A 20,675-nucleotide genomic window follows, 5' to 3' on the forward strand; every position below is an offset into this window, starting at 1 on the left:
AATCGTGATCTGATTAATTGGTCGTGAGGTGGCATTTTAAACTCCAGGTGCTTCACTGAAACGCCTTCCCACAGTATGTGTAAATGACAACGTGTATACTGTGGATTGGAGCAACGATAAGAAGATGAGTGACAACATAATTGGAAATATAGTGGATGTAATTCTAAAATTTCTAATCGGATTTATTTAGTCATAATAATTAATCGACATGATTTTGCCAGCCCTGAAAATTAGTAATTAATCGACACGATTTTGCCAGCCCTGAAAATTAGTAATGAGAATCGTTGATTATATTGTCAATAAAATAATACAAATAATATAACATACATATGTAATAAAACAAATTATAGTAATAATATATATTATTACATAATGAAATAATCCTTTTAATTATATTTAAAGCACAGGTGCAGAGTTTCACTCCGAACTATCACGTGTTTAGCTTGGTTGAGGCTACATTTGAAATAAACTGATGTGATAGAAAACACGGGTAAGGCTGAAAGTGCAGGCTGACAATTGAATGATGAATTCCAGCTACTCCATTGGGTTCGCCTTATTTGAAAACCCGTCTCTGAAAGAGTCAGCGCCTCGCCTGCTGCGAACCTCGCCGCATGTCACTGCAGACACCCGGCTGAGCGTTTTTGAATCAGACTTTCAGAAGTTAACCTTCTATTTTGCAGGAAAATTAAAAGCCTCTGCCGTCAGAGTTTCAAATGCGGTTCCCGGTTTCTTTGAGAGTATTTCTCTCTGCGTTTCTGTTTATGTCTGACCCCTGGTTCTCAACCCAGAAGTGTGGTCACATGGTGGCAGGCTGGGGCAATTTCCGACATGCAGGTATTTCTTCAGCAAATGTCGAGACTTTTTTTATGCTGAGCATTTCTAATGAGTTTTACATAACATTTGAGTCGTTCTTTCTTTTTTCTTTCAGATTGACTCTGTGTACCGTGTATACAAATAGAGACTGTAATATTTTAATTCAGCACATAGACTCACTCTTTTGTCGGTAATTTCCATGATCTCAATCTGTCAATCAGCGCTCCTTGGTAATTCTTGCCGCTCCACGCAGTGGGACGACCCACACTCCCTAAAAACATCATTAGTCGGCCCCATTGTGCTATGCTTCATCTGACAGCAGCTCATCACAGCTACTCCAGGTAAGTGAGGCAAAGGAAACACACACTCAGGCCCTGACCTCACACTCTGCCGCAGCACAACTCCCAGCTGCTGCAAGATGGGAAACCACAGTGGAAAAATGGCAGGGGCTACAGCGATGAAAAGAATAGATTAGCACACAGTCTAATGTGATTATGGGCTGCACTTGCTGCCCACAGGAGACAGCTCTGTACTTACACATTGCCCTCTGGTGGCCACTGCAGCACAAACATAAAGAACAGGATGTCCCCAGCCTGGTAAACCCACGCCAACTGGGCTTGTGTGTCTCGCTCTCTGCTGTAATGCAGTTCCTCACGTGCATTAATATGAATGCCGCCTTAATAGTTTAACATTCTAACGTAATCAGCATTCGACTTAACGACTATATTTAATCTTTCTCTGAGCTTTGGAACAATACGAGTGAAAATGATTCCAATTATAATTAGCACGAGAGATCTTAGCTTTTCTTTATTAAAGCACTAGAGACATCTTTGTTCCAGTGTCACTTTGCTGTAAGCCTTATCGGGCCACTAGCTTTTTCTGCTCTATTTCACTCATTAAGTCATGAAGCACTTAGTATTATTTGGCTGTGTGAGCACAGGCTAACCATCAGATTGGCACGTAAAACCGGAGATTCTGACATTCTCTAATAAAAAGGAAGTAAATGGCAGCGACAGGGCAGAAAACAACATTCAATCCTCATTAAGAACTGAGTGTATGTCAATAAAGAATGTATGTGTGTAACATATACATATATATATATATATATATACATACTACACTATAATGCTATACTATATATGTAAAAATATATGTTCATATATACACATATATTTATATATATATATTTATAAATATATATACTGCATATGAACGATGTGATGAGTTAATTCGGAACACAGCAACATAGCATAAATATAATTTTATATTTTTATAACATTAATATAAATATTAACTATTTATATGGAACTAATATTTGTAGGATATGCTTTAACTGGTTCACGCACCTTCAATTGAAAAATGTAGTACACTGCATATAATAGACACTTGACATTATGAATTACCATATAAAAATTCAGTTTTTTACTTGTTATTTTGAAGAATATTAATATTATACAAATATATATATATATATAAACATATATGGCATTCAATATTTTAAATATGCCTTTAATTAGCAATTTAAAGTATTTTTTTTTATTTTGCCCTGTTCTCCCTTGAACTGTAACATGGTCTGCAGTCAGTCTTGGTATGTTGACATTGCAACCCAGAAAAAGACATTTTCAGACTGGTTAAAGACTCTTCCTCGGATGAATAAATGCAGTGTCTTTAATGGCCTTTTTAATGATTCACTGCAATACTGGGTCACTGCTTTTTCAAACAGACCAGCCTGCCAAAAAGTGCTCCCCAAAGATCTTTCACAATCAAGGACAATGTCACATCCAAAAACTGCTCTGTCATAACGATAACAGAGCAAGAAGCATGAATTTTTATATATTTTGTAATATATAAATGAAGTAGTGAATAAAATGCTTTTCCAGGCTTCTGGATGACTTGTATACAGTATGCACTATATAAAATATTCATTGTTTTACAATCTCTTTCACTCTCGCCGGAACAATAATTTACAGTCTTGTCTCCTTGTTTCATTGAAGAAAATGTGCAGTTGTTGACACGGAACGTAAACCCCTTTAGAAAGACATGTACTGGTGAAGTGATGTGAGAAGCTGTCTGTTTTTTTTTTTCTTTTTCTTTTTCTTTACCTTGAGGTGCGACTTCTCTTTCAGTCGTCCCCTGACAGGTTCACACTTTCTCCTTGGTTTCAAGCTCTGGACCTGGATGTACTGTGGCTTGTGTGCTTGGAAGAAAAAGGGTCGTAGCAGAAACGCACAACAATAGAAGTGACGTGAGGCCCATTAATCATTGAACTCCATCATTGGATGCAGCGCTCTGCAGGTAAACAATAAACAATAACTGGAGTGGCATCACAATACACATTCCCTTACCATTCAAACATAGCCTTGGAGCTACATCTTCAGTAAGACATAGCTGCAAGTCCTTCACATCGAACCATCCCTGGAGTGTGTTGTCTACTCTTTAGTCAACATCTGAGCATACGTTTCAAAAACTACTGATTCGCCCAACCAGCATGTATATGCCCTGTATATTAAGATCAGTGGGTCTGCCATGGAAATCACTTAGTTGGTCTGAAAACTATTATTTATGTTCTGTAAAAACAAAAATCAGCATAATACGTCCCAGGACCGAGCTCGTAACTCGAGGTGCTCGTATCTCAAATCATTTGTTCCCATAAGAAATAACAGAAAAGCGTTCCAGCCCTCCAAAAAAAACTCGTTCTTGATAGCATCCTTCTGCTTTAGGATGGTACATGTCGTGGATGTACTGCGTTCATACATGCGTGCAAGATCACTCATGCGGGCACCACACTCACATATCACCAATTTCATGCTTTATTTCCATGGTCATCATGCGTTTCTTCTTCTCACTACCATCCTTACCACTCACTTTCTTAGGACTAATCACTATTATGAAGAATAATGCACAAAATAGAGAGAAAATCATGTAGATAACGCAAACACATGGGACTCATGGGAGATGCGTACGGAAGTCGACGAACACGAAGAGTCGAAGTGAACGAGTGAGCGGAATGTATACCATTTCTGCTTTAACATCAAGAGTATTGTATAGGGAAACAGTATGCCCAAGTATGTAGCACCTCAATATGGACAATTATTTTAAATAGTAAATGTTGAATGAGCTAGAGAGGTAAGTGTTAGGTCTCCAACCTGTGACTAGAAGAGGGGTCACCAACCAGTGGTCCGGGGACTGTAGCCGGTCCGTAGGTCATTTGGTACCTGGGGCGTAGTGGGACACAGTGAAAGAATGTACTTCAGTTTTACTCATTTACTTCATGGCAAAACAATAGGTCATTCAGACTTTGATACAAACAGAATAAAGTCTAGACTATGTATTATTTCTAAATCATTTCCTTCAATGATGGCGCAGTATTACCGGTGATACTGGCCGATCAATCCTTGGTACAAAACAGTTCCAGGTTAGGTGCCTAGTCACTCTCAATATCCAGGGTTGGTGAACTGTCCCCTGCCTCTACCGTTGGCAGCTACCGCTGACTTCCACCTCCCAGTGCTTGTACAGATGGACAAAATTGCACAAAGCTACTTACAGCATTATCTACTACTTGTTTTTTATTCTATTAAAAATACTCAAAATAAAGTAACCCCTTTTTTCTGGAAATGTTCAAAATGGCTGAGCATAGTCACTGTATATAACTCTACAGAGACCAGATCTTTTCAGCAGTGACTCAGGCTGCACAGATTGTTCAATCGCTGCAGGTTGTTCTCCAGGCTGCAGAGCAGCTGCAAACCTCCTTATGATCTCTTCACCACCAGCGTGGCAGCATGGAGAAGGTTCAGATCCTAATGCACTGCTTCTCAAAAGCACTGCTGGCTTTTTATCAAAAATTCAGGATGGATTTTTTTTTTGTCAGAACTGATATCAGACAGCTGGAGTGATGACTACGGTATAGTTTTACACTGGTGGATCAATATTCTTCTCCAAGGTCGTTATTTGTTGGGGAAGATTAGTTACACTGGTTAGACTTGTTACAATTTTAATCTTATAGCAGGCAGTGTTGTCCTACAAGGTTTTGTAGCTTGAACAAACCTCATATTCTTTGCATATGTTTTTTTTTGTTAGACTGCAGAAAGACATTCATTTTGCCATTTAAGCATTTATTTAATTATTTTTTTCAATTGCTTTTTTCTAATAATTATCTTCAGATCACTAATAATTATCTTCAGATCACTAGGATGTCTGTAGCAGGGCTGCCAAACATACGGCCCGCAGGCCAAAACTAGCCCTCACTCAGGCCCACTTGATGAATTCTGAAAAAAAAATTACTGTTCAGGAAATATTTTGTAAAATTATATTTCATTAAATATGAATATTTAACTAATGTAACAATCTCTTTTGCATGAAAACAAAGGGGGAAAAGACAGACTTTTTTGTTATTAATATGTACTTGGGTTATGATTGTACTGGTCCAGCCCATTTGAGATCTAATCCTTAACCAAAATGAGTTTGACACCCATGTCTATAGGGTACCATAAAATATGACTTTGAAAAGTTAGAGAAAAGGCTAATCCTTAGCTCCAAAAGTCTAAGGCAGAGTTGAAATAGCTAATTAACGAGAGAGAGAAAAAAACTAAAACTGTAAATATAGCCAAAGAAATACAGCTTCAATCTTGCCCAGAAATATGCTTAACACCAAAAGTACTTAAAAAACAGTGTTTTAACATTTCAATGGTGAAAAAAATGCAATAAAGCAATTGCAATTTTCTAGTACCTACTCTATATCATGCCCAACTCAATTTCACAGTGGGCCAAAATTAAAAACTGGGACGAAGTCTCAGGCCAAATTTTTAATAATATTTATTAATAATTTACTGAAAATCTGCATGTTTTCCCTTCTCTCCAGATATGTACGCAGAGGTTTAATTTAGTTGTATCCCCCGTGTTACAAAGACTATAATTAAAAAAATAATTAAATAAAAAAATATTGTAGAATTTTTTCCTATGGAAACAAACAAATTAATTAAATAAAAAAAAATTGTAGAATCTTTTCCTATGGAAACAAACTTTAGTTTTGTGTAAACATAAAATCTGGAACAACCAAAGCCTTTCTTCCTTTCTTACAGTATATGTCTCTCTCTATCTCTAGACTTTTTTTTACAGGCCAACAAAAGGACAACCAAAAATCTATGTGGTATAATATTGCGCATATATCACTAACACTACAAATCCTGCAAATGGCCGACCAGTTCTAATACACATTTGATATGATCTCGTGGACCAAATATAATTACACTGGGTGCCAGATTTGGCCCGCGGGCCTAAGTTTGACACCTGTGCTCTATATTGTCATTTTTTAAGAATGCTATTGTCCACAAAAACAACAAAACTAGTTTGTGAATTTAATCCTGTTATGGATGATATATATTTTGCCTCAATTCCCTTTCTTCTTTTATCCCCGGCAGAAAACTTCGACCTTTGAAAAAAATGAAATATAAAGGGAGATATTATCTTCCCCTCTTGTGTGCACAGCATTAGTGGAGGCCAGCTGAGCAGAAAATTGGGAGGATCAGAGGTACAAAAAGTCTTTCTATCCGTTTTTATTATTAAGTGTAGGGATGCATTCATGTGTAAATGTACCCTCCATATTATGTTTTTTCTCTCTGTGGACATCACAAAAGGACCTGCCCTCTTTGCCCCTTGTGGCAAATACACCAAAAGTACCCAGACTCCAATGTTTGTTTCATGGTGTGCTGACGCAAACGTAAGGCTCTGATCATACCGTCGGCAGTAGTAGTGAAAAGTTTTCCACAGCACTTGATGGTATATATATATATTTTTTAACATTAATAGTCTTCCATCTTGCCATGGCTGAGTTGTTGTAATTGTGACCCCCAGGCGGCGTTTATCCTCCTCTTTTTTTGTTTGTCTGCTGAATATAATCAATTTCAAAGAGAGAATGAAACTGCTAAAGAGCTGAGTGAGCCAGATACGAAATGTGCCAAAAACAATTATCGTCTCTTGCATCTTCACCAAGTGATGAGCATCCTCCCTTTCCGCAACTTCAGTAAGAGAATCAAGTTTAATCACATCTTGAGGAAACATCGGGGTCGTTTTTCTCTCTTCTTCCTTAAAAAAAAAAAAGAAAAAAAATCTGGAATATATCTCATTTCGCCGCTCTGACAGACAAAATCGTTTTACTTCAAAGACAGACGAGCAGAGGGGAATGGAGGGAGACACAGAAAAGTTTTTTTTTCCTACTCTTGATTAACATTAATAAGCTCCCTCTCTCTCTTTGGGGCCCCGGTTTGATGTGAGGACTGAAAATTAGAACATGGTATAAATGATGCCGAACGTGATCCTTTCAGCTTCAATGAGAGAGGAAGAAAAATGACTCCTGGACACCAGCCTTTATTGTGGACCACAGTGATAGCTCACAATGTGCCACAGTCATGAAAAAGTAATGGAGAATTTAATTAACAGCCAAATGTACATTAAACATAAATGTGAATTTTAAAATCAAATGGATTAAATTATAAAGCCGTGCATTATTAAAGGCCAATTAAAGCGGGGAAATAAAATTAAAATGCAAATTAATGAAGAAGGAGGTTTGTCTCCGGGACTGTAGGATGTAAAAGTAATGTGTAATTGCATTGTGACTACTGTATAATAAACACCAGAACCTCGCATGTGTAAACTATATCTGTGTATTTGAAAAACTACTGGTGAATTAAAATCAGCAAACGTAGAAAAGAAATAAGGTGCTTTGTCACCGACGCTGTCCCAGCCAACCTCGGTGTGCCTCAGGGCTCTACATGGTCTACTTCTTTTTTTACTATGTCCTCTATCTAACCCAACTCTTTGTGCACGCCTCTTTTAAAAAGTCTATTATCCTCATGTTTTGTACTACGAAATGTACTGCAAGCCTTGTACTAAAGCAATTTCTCTTTTTCTGTACCTCTATATAGTATATAAAGCAGTGTTTCCCAAACTTTTTTCAATAGACATTATTTGTAAACTCCTCGGAAAAATTATGCGAGATCACCCAAAAAATAAATCTAGCGACCCACCTGAGGTTCGCGACACAGTCTTTGGCAAACATTGACATAAAGTATACTACTGCAACCCTCTAACACAATTCCAATTTCATGAAAAATAAATCTAGCGACCCACCTGAGGTTCGCGACCCAGTCTTTGGGAAACAATGACATAAAGTATACTACTAGAACCCTCTAACACAATTCCAATTTCATGTTTTCCATCCACGCCAGGTCTATAGTACCCTGCCCTCTACTGGTGACAGGAGGTAGAATGTTGGAAAAGTTAAGAATTCAAGAAAATAAAAATAAAAAACCTCATTCTGCTGTAAATGTTTCTATTTTTTTTGCCACCATTGGGTTTCAATTGGTTTCCAAAGTAGGGGGAAACACCCCAGGAAGTCCAGCAATATTTGTCGGAGTAGGGAAAAGACAGTTATTTTTAATTTTCTTTTCTTTTTGTTAGATGAAAATTGCAGGAGAAATTAGTGCTTTAAACAAAGTTCAGTTGGGATTTTAAACAATATCGGTTTAGCGTCGACATGAGGAGCTCAGAATTGGTCCTTTCTATGATAGTTTTTTTTATTTTCTGAGGAGCTCAGAATTGGTCCTTTCTATAAAATGGGGAGTTTAGGAACTTGAGACAAAGGATTTAAAATTTGCCATATAAGGATATATTTAGGATGTTATGTGAAAAACAGTGATATACATACCAGTACTGCATAAATAATACTATTAAGTGGAGCAAATCCGAATGTGCACTGCAAAGCCACATCCCTGTGCTTGACACTCTTTGATTTGGTGACCATGGCAACGTGAGCCTCAGAGACTTGCAGCAGGACAAGAGAGGGGCTAGGCCTGTTTCTCATCACATCCTCACTGACGTCACCGATCCACCATTCTACATTCCGTGTGTTATCCTGTGGAAAAAAAAAAAAAAAACGACTCTGCCGAGAGGCACACCAGTGAAGCGAGACGCCATCAACACACACCAGAAATACTTACTCAGTCGCACGTAGCTCACATCGTGTTGTTCCTCTCATTCTTCAAACAAATTCATATTTGAGTTGATAACTTCTCTCGGGAGAGTTGATGTTCTCTCAGATCTGCTGCAATTTTCCCGCAGCCTCTCACATCCTAGTGAAAAATGTTCAAACAGAGAGATTATGTCTGCACTCCGTGTTTTTCATTTGGTTCTCTAAAGTTTGGGACTCGCCAGAAATCTTGCCACTTAAGGAAAAAAGGGTGACAAGCAGGAGATTTAATGTTTATATACGGTCCAAAACAACAAGTTTTTCCTCATAGATTTTTTTTTTTTTCAAGTGAAGTTCGAAGTGTAATGTAGAATAGGTTCACCTTAATCTTACACAGTGGAACTTTAGGGTCTGATGATAACAGTTTCTGCTGGATTTCACCAGTCGATACCAGTTCACACACGTTGTGTAGGTTTGAAGCGACAGCTGTGAATGTGCAAACCTGGGGGAACAGTGACAATAGTCAACAAGAAAAGGCATTCTGCAGAAAAGGTCTGAGAACCACTGATTTAAAGCAGGGATGTCACATATTATCTTTTTTGCCGAAATCCAATATTCCAATATTGTCCAAACACTTAATTTCCAAATTTGATATCAACCCATGACGATACATGCAGCCATTTTAGCTCACATCACATATTCCCTGTCGTGGAATTAACACATTAACCTACTTTTATCGTGATGCCCCATTTAAGGTATTCCACAAATTAGCATTATCGGAGGAAAAACCAAAGTCCACAGTGCTTTCCACTGGTTTGACATTTTTTTGTGTAGTAATATTATATTTTAAAATCAGTGTTAGTGGTCATACCATGAGACTACACACTCTAGTACAGTAGGTGGCGCTAGGGTCTCTATGTAACCTGGCGTTCAAGTGTTATATCAGAACGTGGGAAGAACCATAGCGAGATAAATCACAAATCATATCGAGTTGGGAGTTGAGTGTATCGTTATATACATAATGATAACGTAATTCTTTTTGCCTTCATTATCATGGTTTTAACGACAAATTCATGAATAGCTTCCTTGTTGTCTGACAAATATTCCTGTTGCATGCTTGATTCCGACAGAGTCACCAACGATTCAGAAGTGTTACATTTTATTTGGTCTTGTTTCTTTTCTTTTTTTTTTTTTTTTTGAGCTTTTTCATCTGTTTTATATCCACAGGTTAAAACCCATCATAATAGTTGAAAGAAATAAAAACTTTTTTTTTTTCACATACTGTTTACAGAAATCATCCTCCTGACACACAACAATAAAAACAGTTGATTAGGCCCAGCCCAGTGCGAGATTTCACAAAAATGCAACACAAAAGAAATGTCTCAAAGCCCCGTGACTGCAAGGTCTCTTTCCCATAACCAGAGAAAACAGTTCTCAGAGACATGTCAAAATGTCTGCTGGGGCAACACAACAATTGTGTTACTGCATCGCCTATGTTGTATTACAAAAGACAGAAGAAAAAGCAATGGAAATGAATCTGGAACAAGTACAAATAAAAAAGCAAAGAGATACAAAGAGGGAAAGGAAGACGACCTCATCTATCATATTACAACAGTGATAAAGTCCTTCTCTTACTCTCTAGCAGTTAAATGCACATAGAAATTCTGTATGGGTGCCCCAAAGGGACATTTGCCTGCAAATTAGGTTTGGGATTTTGCTGTGATGTCAACAAAGAAGATTTCAGGCTCAACTGGGCAGATTTTTCTAAAAATTTTCTGCCACACACTTAACGTTGAGGCCCATAGAGGAAGCATTTTGACCGCGCTTTGGTCGAACGGTGAAAATGGAATGTGAAGTTAATCTGGCTCATGTAAAGCACCCATACATGCACCTTAAATACTCCAGTGAACACCTATAAAAACATCTTATTTTTCCATCCATCATCCTAAGGTGGACTGCGTCCATGGCCTTCTAGAAAGAGAACTACTTTTAATCCAGTGTGTGAAGATATCCATTCATAAATATCCACCCCACCCCCCCTAATACATTTTTAAATGCCCCTAGCTCTCGGGTAGAAAGCTCTCAGAGGGAAAAGCCTTTAACAGTACTGTATTGCCTTAAGCGGAAGAGATTTAACCAGTGAGTCATGGGGATTTTTCCCATTCAAACCATTTAGAGTTGCCCCGGCGTTTCGTTCAAGTTCACTTAGTTCAACCCAGTCGTGAGCACCTGAAAGAGACCACCCACTGCTAAATCTCCTCAGGCTGCACTGAAATAATTTAGCTAAATTTGGAATCCTTCCTCAGTCTTAATCAAGTGAAATGGTGGCAATAATATTAAAACATAATTCAGAAAAACAAACATTGATTTAAAAGAGCCATTATTGTCTCTGAGGCGTTTAGAGAAGATACCAACACGCTTTTAGACAGAGACGAACAACTGGCGCGTCGTAGTATTTCAAAATCGGCTAAAACTAAAACAGAATTGTGACACTTTTAGAACAGACAGTGGAGCAAACTGATTCAAAAGGACCAGGTTAGACAGTGGTGGAGCAGCCACTCTTTTCTTAACAGTTTAAGATTTAAAGCCAAATCTTACAGCGTGTCCGCAGGTGTGGCTTTGTCAGAGGGTTAGTAAAGAGAAAGAAAAAATTAATTAAAAGTTGGCTCCTAGTTCTCAGCTCTGATGGAGGTTTTGCATAGCATTAGAAATTGACCCTAAACTTTTCTTAATAAATCGGTCGTAAATCAGTGGTTCCCAAAATGAGGGTTGGTCAAAGCTGCTTCAAATCTACAGCATGGTGGTTTCCTGTTTACTAGCCTCATAAATAGCAGTGGGAACCCATTGCTATTCATAAAAATATAATTTCAGTTCCTTCACCTGCAAACAGTGCAAGATAGACAATCCATCAATTTACCTTCTATATTTCCGACATGTGGTTCATTTACGCAGCAAACTCATTCCGACCTCCAGACACACAACCGTACGGTGAGCGGACTCTGTGCACAATGATCACCAGGTAATTGAGTGTCAATAGCTTGACAGAACAATAATAATTTCCACGGGGCAGCCATGTGCGAGTGCCTAGGACTTAATCTTGCAGATAAAATCCATGTTTATTATCTAAACGACGCTCCAAGGGCTGTCATCATCATCTTGGAAACAAACTGTCCGTCCTTTCAATCTCCCTATTTCATTCAGCCGACATTCTAACAGTAAAAAAAAAAAAAGATTGCAGATGATGACCTTGGATGCACAACGACTGCACTTCTTTATGTAGACATAGCTTGTCCACGTGCTTATTGGGAAGTGGAATTGGTGGTGGCGAAAAAGATAAAAGGCATATTTGATCATTTGCTCCTGCCTGTTAATGCTGAACAAAGGCCTTCACAGGTGCTTCAGTTTCTCAGAGCAACGTTGCCCGCGATAACCACGGGAGGTTATTACCGCCTTGTAATTGCACAAAAGAAATGGAAAAAAAAATAGCACGAGAAATGTCACGCAACTTGTTGGACGTTTCAGAATGCACTGCTCATGGACCGCACAAAGGTAAGACTTCATGATTTATATAAAAAAAAAATCGATGTTTTCCCCTCAGCTTGGTCTTAATTCAATTCCCACAGTAAGCTTAAGATACAGTTGAGTTTTCCTCTGTAGTGAAGCCCCTGCAATTTCAGTTTGGGGCGCACAATGCTACCTGGGAGCTCAGTAAGAGTCGTACAAAGACCAGATGGTCTTTATTTCTTTTTAAAAAAATGTAGTGCTAACTGTAAAAACCAAATTTCAGAGGTTTTAAAGAAACTTGAAACATTTAGCAAAGCCTAATCATATACTGTTCATCAAGCATGCATAAATTTGATGTGAAATATACCTCATATAGGCATGAATTTATTCATATATTTGGAGTAAATATCCTTATTTATTTTAGAAGGAACACTAAAGATGTGATTTGATTGGCTGCACAGGTTTTGCCCTTTGCCTGTATTTTCTGTTTTGATGGCAGTTGCCTTGAAATTGGTAAGTAAAAGTAGCCAACGTAGCTCATAAAAAATTTAAAGAACAATAGCTAAATATAGCAATATTGTGTCACAGACCTTTTCAGATTAAGAACCATGGTTTATAGCTAGACCTTATCCAGTAAACTAATAGAATCTTCCACAGAGGAAAAATCAAAGATGAAATAATATATGTGTACCACTGTACGATATATCTTGAGATCAAATACTAAAGAATGAACATTTATTTAGCTTGTTTAAAGTTAAAACCAGAAGTAGAGGCTAAATCTGGGACTTTTTTTTTTTAACATCTCACAACTTAGGCCTAAATAAAATTGAAACTTTGCACCTACTAGTAGAAGATGTGGTTTGCACCGCTGCACCACTTTAGCCTAACAGCAGAGTCCTAAATTACACAAAACGATATTTTAGCCAAAGGATCAATAAAACTTTTTTTTTAATGCTAGTATTGTAGCTTCAGGTCCAATAGCCCATGTTTATAACAAAGTTCTTGTTCTCTCATGTGAGAGGCCCAAATCCTTTGGCTCTTAACATGAACATAAAGCCTGTCTGTTTTGTCTGCAACTGTACAACCCAGGCTATTTTACATTAGATTCCATTGTTATTCCATCACAGATTTAACACACTTTTGCTTTCCAAGAATTTCTTTTTTTTACCTCTTCTAATTGATCATTATATTTTGCAAACAAAACCAATACTGACAAGGAACCTTTTAGCCTGACAAAGGTCAAAATGCCGGACTATGCAACCGTGTCAATGATATTTATTCCTGTGGAGAATCAACCATTGAATTGAGATCATAACATCATATCTGGAACAGCAGCATCTGAATGCTGTTCTCGCTCGTCTCTAGAGAATTCACTTCCATTCACCTTGTCGGCTTGTGCTAGGGCTGCTGATTTGCAATGACGGATAGAGTGATGCTCAGAAAAGGAGAGAGAGTCACAAACAACCCATTGCGAGTTTCCTTTTGGGAGTGTTGGCTGTCAGCTCTGGCAGATGGGTCTCAGTAATGGTTCCTCAATCTGACAGCCAAAACTAAGAATTGGTCATCTATGTCCACAAAGGCTTTACTGGGATACTGCCGAAACCGTTGTTTTGCCAAATTCTCATAAGATGCGATAGAAGCATATGGAGCCACAGCAGAAGATGAACAGAACATCCTGAATATTTTATGTATGTCCATGTGTGTTGTTGTTTTTTCTTTCGGGCAAGAACTTTTAACCATCATGTCCTCAACATTTTGTTTGTGGTACAAAAATGGTTGGGGACCACTGCTTTGAATGACTCATGCTGCTCATGTTTAGTAGATGGTTGGCGGTAACATTCAAATATCCACCAGATGTATCGATATTTTTTTGTATATTCTCTGTATTTTTATATCATTCTCAAAGGTTTCAGCAGTTAAGAGGATGTTATTTCTGTGCTTATATATTGTAAATGTTATCTGTTATGTTTATGTTATAAAAACTTAATTTTGACACCTATTTGCTGGATCATGTTGAGGACTGATCACTAAGCTCTCTAAGGAAGTTTACAAGAAGATGTAACATCTAATGCAAGGATGCCTAAAGTCTGGCCCGAGGCCCTAGTGTGATCCTCAACTATTTTTTTTTTAACGCCGCCCAGCTTGTATTAAAACGGCTCACCAGCTTCCGGGATTATTTTCTCTGAGAGATTTTACTACACACAAGTCTTTTGTATTCAATTTCAATGCATCAAAGAATGTCATCAAATATGGCCCTTTGAAAAAACAGCACACCCTGATCTAGTGAAAGCTAATTATTTGTCATCGTGACACAGCACACCACTGCACATGACAAAATGTGACCTCTGCTTTTCACCCATCAGCAAAGTGAGCAGGGGGCATCATAAGCGCCCGGGGACCCTGATCTGCCTCCACTTGACAAACTGGATAAATAACTCACTACGCATACTTGGCACGAACGAGGCAAAAGTCAATAAAAATCAACCAGCAAACAGCAACACTACACTGTCTATTGTTCAACTTTCCTCGATACATTTGTTATGGCATTTGGCTTTCATCGGGCCAAACCAAAAAAAACAGCCCGAAGTAAACAGCGTGGAATTTTCTGTTTGCCATTTGAATAAAGTAAATTCTCACACAGCTGTATCTGAGAAATACTATTTCTCAGAGTTGAAGCCAACTATTTATTGCTGTATAAAAGCCGTGGACTGTTAAAAATCAACAATTTCAAACTATCCTTGTATCTTCGCCGAAGCAGACGACGGATGAGTGCTGCGGAATATATAGCGCGAATTACGATCAATATCAGAACAACATGACAGATAGGTGTATTATAAAAGTACTCTGACACTTGTAGTACCTTACACAACTATATTAAGCTCAACCACCATAAGGTATGTACAGTGCAGCAAACAGCAAGGGTTTGCAATAAACACAGTCAGACTACTGACCTCGTGTGGGGTAGATACAGTTTTGGCAAGCATGACTCCAAAGAACAAAGGTCATAATATGTAGCTGCGGGGAAAATAAGTATGAAATCTGATAAAGCAGCCATTCTTTCTCCAGGAGATGAATGATTAAAAAACCCAACCTGGCCTATAAAAAGGGATATTATTACAAATATGAGATATTTCAGGATTATTATGATGGTAATTTGTCTTAAAACTGGCACCTGAAACCAAAAAAAAGCCAGATGTTATTTACTGATAAAAATAGATAGAGTGTTTTTTCTGAGAAGGCTCTTGCTAGCCTCCAGCCACAGTTGCTTTCCCCCCAGCGACCAACATACAACTCTGAGCATGCTTTCTGTCAACAATCCAATGCCAAGGTCAGTTACAGAGAGCAGATGTAAGAACTGTTCAACCTATACATTTTCTATGCTGCCCTCACAGCAGAAACTCCCTCATTCACTCGCACTACAATTAATGTATTCAGAATGGCAATAAATGCTTAGATGAGGTCAGACAATACCCTCTGCAACCTACTAACAGTTCTGACACAGCGAGAAAGCGCAAATGTGTGTACAGTGTGTATTATTGCTCTGTGCGGGCGTTCATTTGCGACAGAAATATATAACAAACCTAAGTTTCCTCTTCCAACAAATTCAATTTCCTCTTTAAAATGGGCACTCCCTGGCAAATGGACTGTCCTTGAATGGATGCCATTTAATAACTTTCCGTGGGTAGAAGCCTGTTTGTGAGTTAAATAAACGCCCTGCAGCGCAGCACACACAACGCCCTGCAGAAACTTTCCAAGAGAGGAAGGAAGCAAAGGAGTGTGTGTGAACAGCTAAAGAAGGGCAGCGAGTATCTCCGACATCAACTGAAGGGGGGAAGGACGAAAAAAGGTGAGACAGCTACCGGTGCAGAGATTTCATCAAATCTGCAACTGAGCAGCCAGCGGCCAGAGTAGAGGACAGAAGCAAAAGTACACAGCTCCAATGGAGGCAAAAGTCGATACAGGAAGCCTCTCTACAATCTGTGAGGTTAAGGGTGCTGGGTGTTTATGTAATGTCAACGCAAATTAATTACCCAAATATCTGGCGGTTTTGCTAATTCTGCCCACTTGTCTCAAGAGGCTAATTATCACCATCAACCTCCTCTACTCATCGCTAGGATTACGGGGCTAATCTCCAAGCTTTCACCCTTTAGAGACAATGTTTTTGTTTTTTTCCCCCACCATTAGAACAAAACTGTATTGTTTCCCAGTGACTCAGTTCCCATTCCACACTGCTAACTTGGAACATTTGTACCACGTGAAGTGGGTCTCTTTCAGCTGCTTACGTGCCTGACCTTAACCAGTTATGCTAATGAATCACATATGTCAGAATTGCTAGGCATTTATATAGTACAACGGACTCAACAGATGTGGACGTACAAGGTAAGATTTGACCCATTTAAGATACCTGTGAGAAAAAAGAAAAAATATTTTCTGTCTATTTTCTTTTCTGTCTGATTTCAGGTATTTGTTGTACTTTGTGAGTACTGCAAAAACATTTGGAATGTACGCTTAATTTAAACCTGGGGACATGACATCAATGGAATGTACGCTTAATTTAAACCTGGGAGGAATTAAGCATTCAACTAGTCGCAACCTAACACATTGTGGAAAAGAAATCGTTTTCTCTTTTTACTTAAAATTCAGCAGTAAGACTTGTTCTTATTTAAAACACTACTACATAAACACCAGTTATTGTAAATGGAAATCTATCAAATACCGCCAGAATGTTTTGTATTTTTGTTTGTTTTGGGGTTTTTTTTTTAAGTCTGCTGCAATGTTCTTCTGCGCTGTGGGCGACAGAGGCGGAGAATATGCCAAACACTGTAGGAGCAGGGAACTGGCCAATTAAGTCGCATTAAACGCAAATGCTTCATCCAATAAAATGTTTTGAGTTTTAGTCCAACGATCTTGAAAATGCAGCACTTGGCTGCCTATAAAGAAGGAAACAGTTTATTATCCTTTAAATGTAAAAAAAATAAAGTAATAAATAAAATAAAGTAAGAATAAAAGTAATAGCCAATCTCCTTGACAGGAGAAAACACAAGCGACTGGATTGCTTTTTTTTTTGGCATTTCAGCTTCATATGGTGATGGCAATTCCCCAAAGCACTGAGCTGTCAAAATAAATAAATTTCCAGTTTTGTAAACTAAGGCAATGGGGGTCAACTGCATTTCCAGGAATTACCAGAAATTACAGTTTAACTTTTGGGCTCAAATTTCAGTTGTAAAAAAATAAGGAAAAACATTTTTTAAAAAACAGTAGTCAGTAAACTGACATCAGTGGATGTTAAGACCGACTACTAGCATTCAAATTTACTTAAGTATCTGTAAATGCTTATATTTGTTGGCAAACCAACTCATCTGGCAATTAGTGAAGTAAACAAAAAAAATTGGACTGCATTCTTTGGCACGTACAGGAATGCAGTCCCCTGTTTGTTCCCAGTGCTATCAAATGTTCCCTGCTGGCAAAAAAAATGAATCTTTTCAATCCGTGGCATTTCCCGAGGAATGTGAATGGAATGTTATCTGCTTCCAAGTGGAATGAATGGGTCATGGTTTTGTCTTGGATTTCATGAGCAACCTAGTGTATCCACTCTGAGCGCTTTCTCCCACAATTCACTTGGGCAGAATAACAGTAAGCTTTCCTTGAACAGTAAGTCTAGACATACACCAATGCAGACAATTTGTTCCTCAGCAATGCTGCTAGGTTGGTTTTGAAAACAGAAGCCAAATTTCAAAGCATCTTCCCTATGCTACACATTATGCGTTCAAGGAACTTGGAAAAGATAAATATTAGGAACACTTCATAAAATAAAGGCACTCCAAATTTTCATTGTCCTGTGTGCTTTCGGTCTGCAGAGAGGTAGAGGCAGGTGAAGCTGTGCAAGTTGCCTTATCTACATCTGCATTGTCACAATGCTTCAAAAAAAGGGGAGATAAACGCAGGTGATCTGAGCAGTCAGAAGACGAAGAAGAATCTAAAGACAGGACTAGGACTAGTGAGCTGAGGTCTGCTACCTCAAAGAGAGCAAGGCAGAGATCGAAGGAAAGTAAAAAAAAAAAAAAAAAAAAAAGGCACCAGCTTTTGCTTCACTGGGAACGCTCCCACAATCCGATGCACAACCCTTCCTTTTAATTGTAGGACAGAGCGGTGAAGACTGTCCCGTGATCCTGTGAAAAAAAGCTTAACTTCTAAAATATGAAGTGAGCGGCGCGCGTAGGCCGCAGATGAGACCACAGTTTTCAAAACCTGTCATCTCTGAGCTGCGTCGGGGACTTAAAAGGCTTAAGGCCCATTGTCCGGCGAGGGTGTGCTCTCTCTTTGGTTCCATCCACGGTCCTGCTGCAAGATGCCAAGCCCAGGTCAATCAGGGTGGAGTCGGCTGGGTTGAGGGGAGCTATGCGGAACGAGGGTAACGTTGGCGAGCCGTTTGTAGAGCACGGTGCTGATCGGGAGGTCGGAAAAGGAGTCGAGAAGGGGTCAAAGGCTGATGCCGAATCAAAGGTGACTGAGGGGTCAGCTTTGAGGGCGAACGGGTCACAATCTGGCGATGGGAAGGGGTCACAGTTAGAGAAAGGGTTGTTGGGGGAAGGCTGGTAGACCAAGGGGCTGCTGTCTGAGCGGGTAGGGCCGCGGCCTACACCTGAGTTTGAGCTCCCAGCTGAAATAAAGCTCCAGGGATCGATACGGGGGCGGATGGGTGACGGGCGAGGCCGGGGAATAACACTGACCTCCAGCCTGCGTGTTTTGGGGCTCCAGAGGGCAGGGTTAGGGTGGAGAGAATAGGAAGCTGCAGGTTTGTCGTCAGAGTCCTGTGTGTCTTGGCACAAAGGCAGATCCAAAGCTGGAAAGAATAGAGAAGAAAAAACATTAAAGGGACACTCGGCTTATGTAGACCTATAACTGTAAAGGCGAGGAGCTGTTATGAGGTCGGTTACAAACTGAATGGTCATTAAAACCCATTAAGTCCAGTTATTGTGATTTTGGTCTCTGTCTGCAGAAAGATAGAGACAAATGGAGTTGGATCACTCACCTCTGCATTAGCATAGCGCCTTTAAGGCAGTCGTAGATAAAGACCTCTGCATTAGCACAGCGCCTTTAAGGCAGTCGTAGATAAAGCAGATGATAGGAGGTGTTCAGCTGTTAATATGCATGAGAGCTAAACTGCTAGTTACTATATTATAGATACTGCCTCCAAACAAGTAACACTGCTATTTTATGAAGATGCATTATTATTATAATTTATTGCAAACTGAATGATTAGAACAACACACTCATGGTCAACACACCTCAGGGAGAATAAGGATTTAGTTTCCTTGTTGAATACACTTCAGATTGTACCACATATCAACAAGACTTTCTACAAGCTAGGCTTCCCTTAGCAATTTTATGGCATGTAGCAGTTCTTCCTGATTGATTAGGCACTAAAGGTAATGACTATAACACATGTCAATCAATTAAAGTGTTGTAATTACTCTGTTGGATGTAACTAACTGTACCACAGATTAAACTTGTGTTATATAACTGCCTTTTGGAGGGATTTATTAAATTAGTAACTTGTTTTTGGAGGGATTTATTAAATTAGTAACAACTTTATATTTTTGCACTTTGATGCTAAAGACAGTATCTTGCTTTTTTCTGTCATGTTAACATAAAACCTTCGGTAAAGTTCTGAAATTTAAAAATCAAACACAAAACTGAAAAATCGATGGCAGCAAAAAAAAAAACAAAAAAAAAAAAACAATCAACGCCACAATATGTTGCTGCAATTAGCCAAATTGATGTATGTTATCATGTATTGTAACTACTCGAGAAAGCTGCGAGCAGCAAACAGCAAGTGTAAATTGGCAGTGACAAGAACATTAAACTTGGAATAAATCAGCCTGAATGAGCATTTGCCGTTTCCACTGTAATGCGTCTGCCAAATGGCATTACTTGCGTCAACAGCAAGTCTAGGAGCATGCTAAAGCCATCCAATCTGACAAGACAAGAGCTTTCAGGAGTCACAGGAGTGCAGGAGAGAGAGAGAGAGAGAGAGAGAGACAGACAGACAGAGAGAGAGAGAAACAGACAGAGAAAGACAGACAGAGAGACAGACAGACAGAGAGAGAGAGAGAAACACTAGTGAAGGAGTTCTGTGAATTCAGCTTTTACTTCCAAGCACACAGTCATTGCCAGAAACCTTCTGGCAATCTGTCTGTACGCATCTGAGGCTGAGCCTTCACACTCAACAGACGTAATAAGATGTTTAGCTACAACGTTTGCTGTTTAATTAAGTGTAGCCTTTTTCGCCTACGCTCGCCTGACGGAATGAGCACACGCCGTTTGTGAGATCACAGTTGTTAGCGGCGGAGCAGCCAAAGCATGTCTACTCTGTACCTAAGGGACGGTGCTG

At 39.0% G+C, this 20,675-nt stretch overlaps 2 protein-coding genes and 1 long non-coding RNA gene across 9 annotated transcripts in view; all 3 read right to left on the minus strand.

The window, feature by feature from the left end:
- Positions 1 to 236: 236 nt before the first annotated feature.
- LOC112488055 (uncharacterized) lies at positions 237 to 16,600 on the minus strand. Of its 6 annotated transcripts, XR_003051752.1 has the most exons (5): positions 8,808 to 16,600; positions 8,516 to 8,722; positions 6,799 to 6,894; positions 3,960 to 4,028; positions 237 to 3,102 (listed from the first exon to the last, which is right to left on the minus strand). XR_003051752.1 is itself a non-coding variant. In XM_025062439.1 (4 exons), exons 3-4 carry the CDS (start codon positions 8,669 to 8,671, stop codon positions 6,115 to 6,117), a joined length of 936 nt encoding a protein of 311 aa, XP_024918207.1. In that variant the 5' UTR covers positions 8,672 to 8,722; positions 8,808 to 8,939; positions 9,159 to 16,600; the 3' UTR covers positions 5,821 to 6,114. The 6 variants fall into 6 exon arrangements, 2 of the variants coding, with proteins under 2 accessions (XP_024918207.1, XP_024918203.1); XR_003051751.1 differs by lacking the exon at positions 6,799 to 6,894; XR_003051750.1 differs by having other exon boundaries at positions 237 to 4,028.
- Positions 16,601 to 17,032: 432 nt separating this feature from the next.
- Positions 17,033 to 20,675, minus strand: part of LOC103385641 (mitogen-activated protein kinase kinase kinase 11) — a 57,412-nt gene continuing 53,769 nt past the window's right edge. For both annotated transcript variants that reach the window (XM_025062427.1, XM_025062430.1), the window contains exon 11: positions 17,033 to 19,124. In XM_025062427.1, coding sequence (XP_024918195.1) covers positions 18,523 to 19,124 — 602 coding nt within the window. In that variant the 3' untranslated portion in view covers positions 17,033 to 18,522. The remainder of the gene's footprint in view (positions 19,125 to 20,675) is intronic.
- LOC112488056 (uncharacterized) lies at positions 19,133 to 20,669 on the minus strand. Its single transcript, XR_003051753.1, has 3 exons — positions 19,838 to 20,669; positions 19,358 to 19,773; positions 19,133 to 19,313 (listed from the first exon to the last, which is right to left on the minus strand). It is a non-coding gene; the product is annotated as an uncharacterized LOC112488056 (long non-coding RNA).

The sequence above is a fragment of the Cynoglossus semilaevis genome, chromosome 1 (assembly GCF_000523025.1).
Source record: "Cynoglossus semilaevis isolate Cse_v1.0 chromosome 1, Cse_v1.0, whole genome shotgun sequence".
NCBI lineage: Eukaryota > Metazoa > Chordata > Actinopteri > Pleuronectiformes > Cynoglossidae > Cynoglossus > Cynoglossus semilaevis.